Source organism: Phalangium opilio, unplaced genomic scaffold, assembly GCF_054372755.1.
Source record: "Phalangium opilio isolate 3A_F unplaced genomic scaffold, DU_Popi_V2 ptg000528l_1, whole genome shotgun sequence".
Lineage (NCBI taxonomy): Eukaryota > Metazoa > Arthropoda > Arachnida > Opiliones > Phalangiidae > Phalangium > Phalangium opilio.
This window is the reverse complement of record NW_028324242.1, coordinates 1,407,726-1,419,358: the sequence shown is the minus strand read 5'-3', so window position 1 is coordinate 1,419,358 and position 11,633 is coordinate 1,407,726. Positions and strand designations below refer to the sequence as shown.

The following is an 11,633-nucleotide window of genomic DNA, read 5'->3' as shown; positions in this document are numbered from 1 at the left end:
TGTCTACTCTAAAGGAAAATTCAAATCGACCAAGTGTTACATCGTTTAAAAATTCGGGGCGCTGATTTTTATCCTTTAATAGTCCAGACAAAAAGAAATGCAGAATAACCACCACTATCTTCTTCATGTTTTGACTTAAGAAGATCACAAATCATATCATATAACAGTTCATTCATGGATCCATTACCTTTCATACAGTTAAATATTCTAATTCTACTTCCAGTATCGTCCGTGGTAAAAAGATCGTCATTTATTAATTTTAACGTTTCCACTCACAGATGTTGCTTTACCGTATATCCGTATGCAATCTTGTTAAGCCTTAGCTAGTAGGAGTCCTTTTAAAACTGTTTACAGAACTATTTTTCAGTTGCAAATAGGCACTGGCAATGTGCAATGCCTCTCCTACGCGAGGGGGTAGGAACTGTGAGAGAGAGGAAAGGGGGTTTCTAGGTTTTCATGGCGCGGGGGATCTTCCAAGTGCTTTACTTTCCCCCCTATCTACTTTTGGCAATGGCCATGTGATCATCGATACATCTTCTTCTTCTATATATTCCTGCCCCGATTTTGTTTTTGAAATTAAATGAAAATGTTCCCGAAACTGGTCTTTAAGATACTTCCAGGAAGCTTTGGCATCTTTTTCTGTGGAAAAAATGTAAAATGAAAGTCGTTTAAGATTTTTATTTATCATAATAATCTACTTACTTATCATTTTGGTTTCAATTTCCACTTCATCCCAGGCATTTTCTAACTCATCTCGGTCTCTGTGTTTTTTATCAAATTTATTCCATATAACTTCTTTTCTCCTAATAACCTCTATAAGGTTTTCCTTCTTTTCAAGTTCTTTCAATCGTTTATCCAAAGAGGGTAGAAAGAGGGGGAGTAGAAGCTAGCGGCTTTGGCAAGGCATTTTGGGTGTTCTCGCTTTTCTTTTTTATTTATTTGTTATAATTTCCTCCTAATATCCGGTTCACCCTATTTCAACCAATAAGAAGGCAGAGAAAGATGCGCGCGCACACCGGAAGCTTAGAGGTAAACTTTCAAAGCTAGAACACTCCAGCCAAGCCTTCTACTCCCCCTCTTTCTACCCTCTTTGGTTTATCGGCCTTTAAAGCCTTTTCATTTTGTTTGCGTTCTTTTAAGGAACTCATCTCATTTACATAACAAGTTGGGAAAACCAAAATATTACCTCTCCGAGTCAAGAGGTCTACTACTACAAAGTTATTTACCTAGATATGGAATTATTTACGAAATATTGAAGCAGTATTCCAAGCATAGCAAATATACAGTAAAGCAGACGACATTTTACATCCAATAAGGATAAATTTTGGACACATGGAAATCAGTCAATGGCAAAAAGAACAGGAAATGAAGTCTACGCTTCAGCTGTTTAACCTATATTCTGATAGCTACATTCACAACTGGTTTGCAGTGTAAACACTATCGTCTCGTCTCACCTCGACAATATTCTTAGTTTGCCAACATGAGTGTTAAGGCGTTAAATAATACCAGAAGAGAATAAGAGAGAAGGGACACACTTTATATCTCCATAATGCTTTACACTCGTAACAACAGTCTTACTAACCTCAAATCAACTACCCTTCACTGATTGCCTATCTAACTTCTGTCTTAGCTGTGACGTCACATAAGAAGGTGACGTCTCGGTTGACGAATAAAAAGTAGTTTTGTTTACAACTTTACATTGAAGGAGATAAAAATGGCCGAATTTCATGTTGATAAACGAAATCAAGCTGTGCAATTAATTTAGATACACGGGAATTGAGAACATACCAAAATCAGATAATTTGAAAGTAATAAATAGATGAAAATTAATTATTCTGAATTAATATTAAAAAATAAAAATTATTTTCAATAAAATACATACTTGATGTTATAATTACACAAGAACGAAACATCGACAGCCCTAAGCCTTTGGAGAATGAAAATCTAGCAGACAAATAGGCCGCCTGATACCGCGGAGAACTTAAAGAACTATATTTGCAGTAAATTGGTTAAAAGCTGTGTACTTGCGCAAAGTTTTCGCGGTTTTCTTGAGGTTGGTCGGACTCTCGTTACCAAAGCAGGCTCTAATGTCTCCCTTCTCTCTTATTCCCTTCTGATAATACCAAAGCTAAATTGTAGCTAGACGCACTGTTACTCAGTGCGCACGATAAAGAGAATAAAAACTATGTAGCTTAGCCCTACTAGCCTAATTGCCACCATGATCTTTTCTTCAATTAAAAAATCTTAACCTGATTAATTAAGAGTGTATTTAACTTTCGGCTCACTCTGAACCGTTGATGTCTCTTCATTTCAGACACGAAAATCAAAACCCAAAGTTTACTTCACCTCAGGCCTCACTTATTTACTTTTAATTTCATTAAGCCTATTGCGGGTAATACTAGATATACCCGCCAGAGTCTAGATCTTAGCTTTCTTCATGAAATCACTAAACCAAGGAATATTCTATATACAGATGTAGTATAGCTTAAGTAATATATAAACAGCCATTTCAAATAACAATATTAAAAGAAATCTTTGGAATATCAAAATGAAACAGAGCTTTAAAGCTACAAAAGTACAAAACGCATCATAATTACGAAAAGTGTTTCCACATATTCACTTTATATTATGGATAAAGGGAATATTATGGTTCTGTAGGATTTCTTTACACATCAAAACAAAACGAACTTCTAACGCAGCGCACTAGTGTAACAACGGACGGACACACACAGGCAAAAACATAGACTGCTTTTTAGCTCTTTCCGTATTAATTTTGAATTGAGAAACAAGATTATCTTAAATATTAAAATAAATATAATTAATATTTAATATTTTCTTCGTTAGTTATTCGCCTTATTGAACGTTACATCGTTTTAAAAAAGAACCATTAAACATTCTTGAAAGACTTGACTAATATTGACGTTTGAAATGAAGCATACTGCGGTTGCTCGCCTTACTCAAATAGGTAGTATATAAGGGTGTCGAACTACAGCTAAAAGCAAGAACAACCGCAATTGCGAAAACCTTTGGTGGACAACCCACCCTAGGGAGGCTAGACGTTTCTCGTAACCCTAGCTGATCGCCGCGAATGTCTTAAACCAAACGATGACTATGGAGTTAGAAGCCAATAAGACAGATTGGTGTCTATGTGGAATAGACGGAAGACCAGTAGATGGTGGTGTTTAGAAGCCAGTATGTACAGACTGGTGTCCAAGTGGGATGGACGAAGACCAGAAGATGGTGGTGATTAGAAGCCAGTATGTACAGACTGGTGTCCAAGTGGGATGGACGAAGACCAGAAGATGGTGGTGATTAGAAGCCAGTATGTACAGACTGGGGTCCAAGTGGGATGGACGAAGACCAGAAGATGGTGGTGATTAGAAGCCAGTATGTACAGACTGGTGTCCAAGTGGAATGGACGAGGACCAGAAGATGATGATGATTAGAAGCCAGTATGTACAGTTTGGTGTCCGTGTGGAATGGACAAAGACCAGAAGATGGTGGTGTGAGAACTCAAGTAGAGGAGCCATTTCCGAACCTGTGAATGCAGTTCGGAAATGGCGAACACGTTTGCTCCGATTTGGAAACTGCGAACGCGGTCACGTGGGTGTAACAACAGACACACACACAAACAAACACACCCACAAACAGACACACACGATCGTTACAGAACCTCTCCGTGACATACGTCACTCGGAGAGGTAAAAACAACAGTTAACTCCGCCGTCGCGAAAGAATCGTCTGCTTGGACTTTTAAAATAGAGTGTCACTATTCTCACCCCCGGGTAGAAATAGGCGGAAGCCTATTCCTACCCTTGGTGAAAATAGCGTAGAGGCTATATCCACCCTACCACGTGACTAAGAATTTAAGTAAGGACCGCGGTAGGGTGAAATTAGCTTGGCTGCTATTTTCACCGCTCGGTGAAGTCATGGACGGTGAATCTAGAGGACCAGCAAAGGCTAGCCTTCCACTGTATAAAATTTTCTTCCCCGCTCTTCGATCAGCTCGATGCGCGTGAACGGAGTCGTTCAAGGTTATTTCTATCACGTGATCCAGGAATTCAAAAATGGCGACCGATTTTGCTGCTCCTACTTGATATAGTGCGGTCTCGTTAGTAAACTTCCAATTAAATATAAATATATATTTAATTTATTAATAACACGCTTTGGATAGTTTTTGGCGTTAAATACTAACCTTAAAATGCCGAAAAACAAACGGTGTATGTATTCGTTGTGTCTTAATAACTCTGATCCCGCTAAGCCTCGGGTAACATATCCCAACTTTATTCCCTTTCCCCGGCCCAGAAAAGATCTTGACAAATGTAAACAGTGGATTTTGGCCTGCGGGCGTTTTGATAACCAATTAGACATTGAAAAAATTGCCAAAAAATCTTATTATATATGTGAGGAACATTTTATTGGGGGGAAGGGACCAACGCCGGAAAACCCAAACCCTGTACAGTTTCAAGAAACTTCGGAAACCTTGAAGTTAATGGTAAGTTTGAGTTTCTCATTTTTATTTGTGAAAAGAAATTAAGTCACAATTTTTAATTGGCATGCAGAATCAGTCATGGCCATCGTTAAATGAAGAACATTGTCAATCATTGAATACAAAAAGTGTTGAATGTACTTCATCTGAGTGCTTGGAAGTTAAGGACGGAGTTAAATCTAAGGAAATTATGGAATATGACAATGTTATCTGCATATCTGAGGAAGATATTTCTATCTCCAAAGAGGGACAAATTAGCAGCTCTGCCAGTTTGAATGGCACATTTAGTGACAAGTATTACAGTGAAAATCATGCTGATCAAGAAAGTGTTCTAAATTCAACTATGATTATAAATAGCTCTAATGTATGTAAATCCTTCGATTTTTACTGATAACAGTCTTTACAGGGAAAACTTTATTTACTTTTCAGGTTAACTCTGTGCATTTTGAAAGTAGTTTTCATGACAATGTTATGGAATTTAGTAAACAAGTCAGTTCTCAGACTCTCGCTGGAAAATGTATTCCTAAAAATTGGGTCTTGGTTACTGTTGATGGTGGCATTGCTTTAACAATTCAAAACATAGAGAAGGGACTAATAACTAAATCGTATGTTTTAAAAGATTGTGAGGCCAGTGGCATTCTAAAAATTAACGGGAAAATTATACCTGAAAACCATCCTTTAGTAAAATCGTTGCCTGAAATTACTAGTGTAGACGCCCTATTTAAACTCCTCGATGCTGTGAATTCATTTCCACTATGTACTGGTATTATTCAAGAGGAACTTCAGAAGCACTTTGCTACTGAGGAAAAAACTGCGGGCTACATAAACAAATTTGACGAGGCTGTTCATTCAATAGCATGTAATATAGTTTTGAGTCAGCATAAGAAACAAAACAAAATTAACTTGGAAACTAAAGATTTATGTGAGCCATGCACAAAATACCGCAGAGTTTTGATAAATAGCATTATTCGTCAGAGGAAATCCAATTCGACCAAACATGGCGAAAGAAGAAATTGTTACTTACCACGAGACAAGTTAATAAAAAAGTTAAAAACTAAATCTCAAAGAGTTATAGACCATAGGAAAAGAATCAAGAAAATCAAAAGTAAGATTAAGAAGGATAGCAAACTGTGTGGCCAATATTTCCACGACAAAGACAGCAAATTCATCGCAGATAAGTTAGAAGAGCAAAAGAAAAGTTTGCCTAAAAATTCCTTTAAGAGATTATTTGTGGAACAGCAATTAGCGATTATGAGAACAAAAACAAAAAGGCAGCGTAGGTGGCACCCTAAAATCATCAAGTGGGCTATTCATCTGCACAAAAAATCCTCCTCCGCTTACAATGCTATGCTTACGAGTGGAATTTTTGAATTGCCATCCAAACGAACCTTGTACAATCACAGTTCACATGTTGGACTTAACTCGGGATTCAGAGAAGAAAGTTTAATTCAGGCAACGGAAATGTTTAACAAAGCTTGTCCTGAAGAGCATCAAAAATTCGTTTCAGTTATTTTAGATGAAATGAAGATCAAGGACGACATCATTTATCGAGCTAGTACAGGCGAGCTAGTTGGCTTTAGTAATTTGGACGACACTGGGAATGAAATTTTAAAAATAAGAAATCAAGGTGATGATTTACCAGAAGTAGCAACGCACGTCTTACAAGTAATGATTAGAAGCATTACTGGTAATTTTAAGTATCCGCTTGCATATTTCCCTTGCAAGGACATGAACTCGGATAGCCTTCATCGAATCATTTCAGAAGCAATATCAAAATTAGAATTTAATGGCATCAAAGTGTTAAGCGTTATTGGTGATGGAGCAAGCACAAACCGTAAAATGTTTCAAAACTTCGTTCAGGATGGTTTTCGGTGGAAAAATATATATGCCTGCGATGAAGATCGGTATATATATTTTATATGTGATCCCCCTCATCTTTTGAAGACAGCTAGAAATGGAGTTAGCAATAGCAACTTTCATACCAAAACAAAACATCTAATCAAGAACGGGCAACCAATTTTGTGGACGCATCTTTTAAATTTATACGATTTAGATTACCAAAGAACTGTTAAACTTGTGCCGAAACTAACAAGGGACCATTTATTTTTGGATTCACACTCCAGAATGAGAGTTGGCCTTGCAGCCCAAGTTTTCAGCGAAGCAGTGGCAAATGCGCTAGAATTTGAGTTTGGAGATGTGTGCCGTGAAACTGTGAAACTAATTAGATTAATGAACAAATTTTTTGACTGTATGAATTCAAGAAATTTCAAAGAAGGAATTTTGAAGCGTAATCCCAACTTGGCCCCCTTTTCTAATGAAAATGATGAAAGATTAAAGGTAGGTTAATGGTTTTTTCACACAAGTTAGATAGACAAAAACAGAATCTTCTCTTATTTAGTGGCTGGAAGGACCCTTCTTACAGTATTTTGAAGAGTGGCAAATGGAAGTTGACAGATTGCCTAAAACCGTTAAAGCAGCTGATAGGAACAAGATGTCTCTAAGTAGAGAAACTGTTCTGGGTTTACAGATGACAGGTAATATAATTATGTTTATGGGTAAAAACTATATTAATAATAACAATAAATCTTCACGTGAAATTTTCAGCCAAATCAATTCCTGCTATAATTCGATTTGTACTAAGAAAAAACGCTAGGTTTGTGCTAACAAACCGTTTAAATCAAGATTGTTTAGAACAAGAATTTGGCAAACAGAGAGGTTCATGTGGAGGCAATAACAATCCTGATATTTTACATTATGCGCAAAACATTGACCGATTCAAAGATTTGGATGAAATTATTAAAGCTCCTCAAACTGGAAACACTTTTATCGAAAATTAATGGAAAGGCTTAATTTTTTTGGCATTTTTTTTTTAAATTTAGTAACTCATTAATGTGTTTTATCACAAGCAGTTGAAAAATAAAATTTTTACAAAATCATTTTTCTTGAAATTTGTTTCAAAATTTATTAACGCATTAATGCGCTATATCACAAGTTGAAAAATAAAAATATCACAAAATTGTTTTTCTAAACTAAAAAAATATCACAACCATTACGGTCCTGGACTATACCCTTTACTTTAAGGGGTAGCGTAAAATCTTTCCTAATCACAGTTAGATTTTTATCTTTGGCGTTTCCTGAAGCTTTCTTGTTTTCCTTGCACTGTTTCAACCCTTTCCGCAAACTTGCCTGCGATCTTAAATTTTCATTCTTCTTCCCATGGGTACGGACGGTGAATCTAGAGGACCAGCAAACCCCCTCGTTTTCCAACCCCGTATACCGATCAAACTAGAGGGAGTCCTTCAAGGCCATTTAAGAAAATCAAAATGGCGCGTGTGTTTAGGTCGCTTAGGTTCGAGGGCGATAAGAAAAGACCAAGAAACGTTCCACATGAGGATCACCTATATTCTAAAAGGTAATTAACATTAATGGCTTGCAATTTTACAAAGTGCTAAACTAAATACATTAGTTTTAAATAACATAATAGCCTAGATCTGTTAGTTATTATCTCCATTTCATTAAGCCTTGGTTCATATTTTATACAAGAACTCCCCCAACTCAGGCAGACATTCAGATTGTTTTTAATCTTGTTTTAATTGAAACTTGAAATTTAAGCATATAATTATATTTAAAGGCCAGAAAACAAGCTAGAGGAGCTGGAAATAAATGAAAATATAGATTTAGTTTTAAATCTTCCTCAACCTGACGAACATTCTGCAGTATTGTGGACTAATAACGAGCTTAGCTTGAAATTCAAAAAACCATATGTTCTTGTTCGGGAAAACATAGCAGTGCAAAAATCTCCTCCCAAGAAAAGAGTAAAGGGAACCCCTAAGTCAAGTAATGCTTTATTAAACATTTTGTTCCAAACTTTAGGTATATAATTGATAATGTTATAATACCTAGGAATTTCACAAAAAGAGTTCCAAGACTATTTGGTGACGAGCGTGGGGAAGTTGTCTCTATTACGAAAATATAATGAACCACGAACGGTGATTGAACTAAGATTAGTACTAGAAGATTTTAGTTGTGCGGTTAGAGACAAGAAAATCCCTCCTTGGGATAGAGGTTTTGAAGCTTTAAGTGATTTAACATTACGAGAAGCTAAAGGATTTTGGACAGATGCTCAACTACTACAGTCAAATGAGAAGATACTAGAGGATGCAATGTCATATTTATCTTCATTTGCCCCTCCTGTGAGGTGTTTAAGCTAATTGTTCTTATTCAAAAATTAATATTTTTTTCTATAAATTACTGCAGATTTTTGCTTGCGTTGACTATCACTTAAGAAAATACTGTGCTGCAGAGCTACTTAGACACCTTTTAAATTTGTTAGAAATACATGTAGAAAGAGTAGAAGTGGAATTTCAAAAGGAATCCGACAGTCTTAAAAGCATAAATGTTCCTGTCAAGTTTGACACTAAAGAAGTTCTCAGAAAGCTTCAGATATTGTACTTTGTTGCTGGCTCGACAGTTAATTCTATTTGCAAAAGCAAAGCGATAGCGCGGGATTTTAATCTTAGAGATAGCCTTGCTATTAAAGGTGCAGGAAATGACATTAAACAGTATCTATCCGAGGAGTTACCTAACTTGGAAATTACTAGCTGGGTTATGTTGAATGATAGAGGGGGCCTGCTCTATGTCAAAAAGGGCACGTTTATTTTTTTCCAAACAACTGACAAAATAATAAACAAATTTTACGATGGAAAGACCCTCGCAGATAATAATCCAAGACGAAGGGAGGAGGCAAGAGATGCTGTTATTAAAAATGACACTGTGAAGGATAGTTGGAAGACTTTATTACAGTGTTCTGAAGTTCCTAATGGGAAAGAAGATTTCGTTCTAAGGAAACTGACTGAAAGTTATCTAAAATTGAGGGGCAATGGATTGCAACTATATTTACGAGCCAAATATTTTGGGAAGAAGAATGAAAATTTAAGATCGCAGGCAAGTTTGCGGAAAGGGTTGAAACAGTGCAAGGAAAACAAGAAAGCTTCAGGAAACGCCAAAGATAAAAATCTAACTGTGATTAGGAAAGATTTTACGCTACCCCTTAAAGTAAAGGGTATAGTCCAGGACCGTAATGGTTGTGATATTTTTTTAGTTTAGAAAAACAATTTTGTGATATTTTTATTTTTCAACTTGTGATATAGCGCATTAATGCGTTAATAAATTTTGAAACAAATTTCAAGAAAAATGATTTTGTAAAAATTTTATTTTTCAACTGCTTGTGATAAAACACATTAATGAGTTACTAAATTTAAAAAAAAAATGCCAAAAAAATTAAGCCTTTCCATTAATTTTCGATAAAAGTGTTTCCAGTTTGAGGAGCTTTAATAATTTCATCCAAATCTTTGAATCGGTCAATGTTTTGCGCATAATGTAAAATATCAGGATTGTTATTGCCTCCACATGAACCTCTCTGTTTGCCAAATTCTTGTTCTAAACAATCTTGATTTAAACGGTTTGTTAGCACAAACCTAGCGTTTTTTCTTAGTACAAATCGAATTATAGCAGGAATTGATTTGGCTGAAAATTTCACGTGAAGATTTATTGTTATTATTAATATAGTTTTTACCCATAAACATAATTATATTACCTGTCATCTGTAAACCCAGAACAGTTTCTCTACTTAGAGACATCTTGTTCCTATCAGCTGCTTTAACGGTTTTAGGCAATCTGTCAACTTCCATTTGCCACTCTTCAAAATACTGTAAGAAGGGTCCTTCCAGCCACTAAATAAGAGAAGATTCTGTTTTTGTCTATCTAACTTGTGTGAAAAAACCATTAACCTACCTTTAATCTTTCATCATTTTCATTAGAAAAGGGGGCCAAGTTGGGATTACGCTTCAAAATTCCTTCTTTGAAATTTCTTGAATTCATACAGTCAAAAAATTTGTTCATTAATCTAATTAGTTTCACAGTTTCACGGCACACATCTCCAAACTCAAATTCTAGCGCATTTGCCACTGCTTCGCTGAAAACTTGGGCTGCAAGGCCAACTCTCATTCTGGAGTGTGAATCCAAAAATAAATGGTCCCTTGTTAGTTTCGGCACAAGTTTAACAGTTCTTTGGTAATCTAAATCGTATAAATTTAAAAGATGCGTCCACAAAATTGGTTGCCCGTTCTTGATTAGATGTTTTGTTTTGGTATGAAAGTTGCTATTGCTAACTCCATTTCTAGCTGTCTTCAAAAGATGAGGGGGATCACATATAAAATATATATACCGATCTTCATCGCAGGCATATATATTTTTCCACCGAAAACCATCCTGAACGAAGTTTTGAAACATTTTACGGTTTGTGCTTGCTCCATCACCAATAACGCTTAACACTTTGATGCCATTAAATTCTAATTTTGATATTGCTTCTGAAATGATTCGATGAAGGCTATCCGAGTTCATGTCCTTGCAAGGGAAATATGCAAGCGGATACTTAAAATTACCAGTAATGCTTCTAATCATTACTTGTAAGACGTGCGTTGCTACTTCTGGTAAATCATCACCTTGATTTCTTATTTTTAAAATTTCATTCCCAGTGTCGTCCAAATTACTAAAGCCAACTAGCTCGCCTGTACTAGCTCGATAAATGATGTCGTCCTTGATCTTCATTTCATCTAAAATAACTGAAACGAATTTTTGATGCTCTTCAGGACAAGCTTTGTTAAACATTTCCGTTGCCTGAATTAAACTTTCTTCTCTGAATCCCGAGTTAAGTCCAACATGTGAACTGTGATTGTACAAGGTTCGTTTGGATGGCAATTCAAAAATTCCACTCGTAAGCATAGCATTGTAAGCGGAGGAGGATTTTTTGTGCAGATGAATAGCCCACTTGATGATTTTAGGGTGCCACCTACGCTGCCTTTTTGTTTTTGTTCTCATAATCGCTAATTGCTGTTCCACAAATAATCTCTTAAAGGAATTTTTAGGCAAACTTTTCTTTTGCTCTTCTAACTTATCTGCGATGAATTTGCTGTCTTTGTCGTGGAAATATTGGCCACACAGTTTGCTATCCTTCTTAATCTTACTTTTGATTTTCTTGATTCTTTTCCTATGGTCTATAACTCTTTGAGATTTAGTTTTTAACTTTTTTATTAACTTGTCTCGTGGTAAGTAACAATTTCTTCTTTCGCCATGTTTGGTCGAA

The 11,633-nt window shown here is 36.0% G+C and overlaps 1 protein-coding gene across 1 annotated transcript; it reads left to right on the top strand.

Moving 5' to 3' along the window:
- Nucleotides 1-7,547: 7,547 nt before the first annotated feature.
- On the top strand, nucleotides 7,548-9,683 carry LOC149588945 (uncharacterized). The gene is made up of 4 exons (XM_089862004.1): nucleotides 7,548-7,901; nucleotides 8,121-8,326; nucleotides 8,393-8,682; nucleotides 8,747-9,683. The coding sequence occupies exons 1-4, from the start codon at nucleotides 7,813-7,815 to the stop codon at nucleotides 9,593-9,595; spliced, it is 1,434 nt and encodes a 477-aa protein (XP_089718130.1). The 5' UTR covers nucleotides 7,548-7,812; the 3' UTR covers nucleotides 9,596-9,683.
- Nucleotides 9,684-11,633: the final 1,950 nt, after the last annotated feature.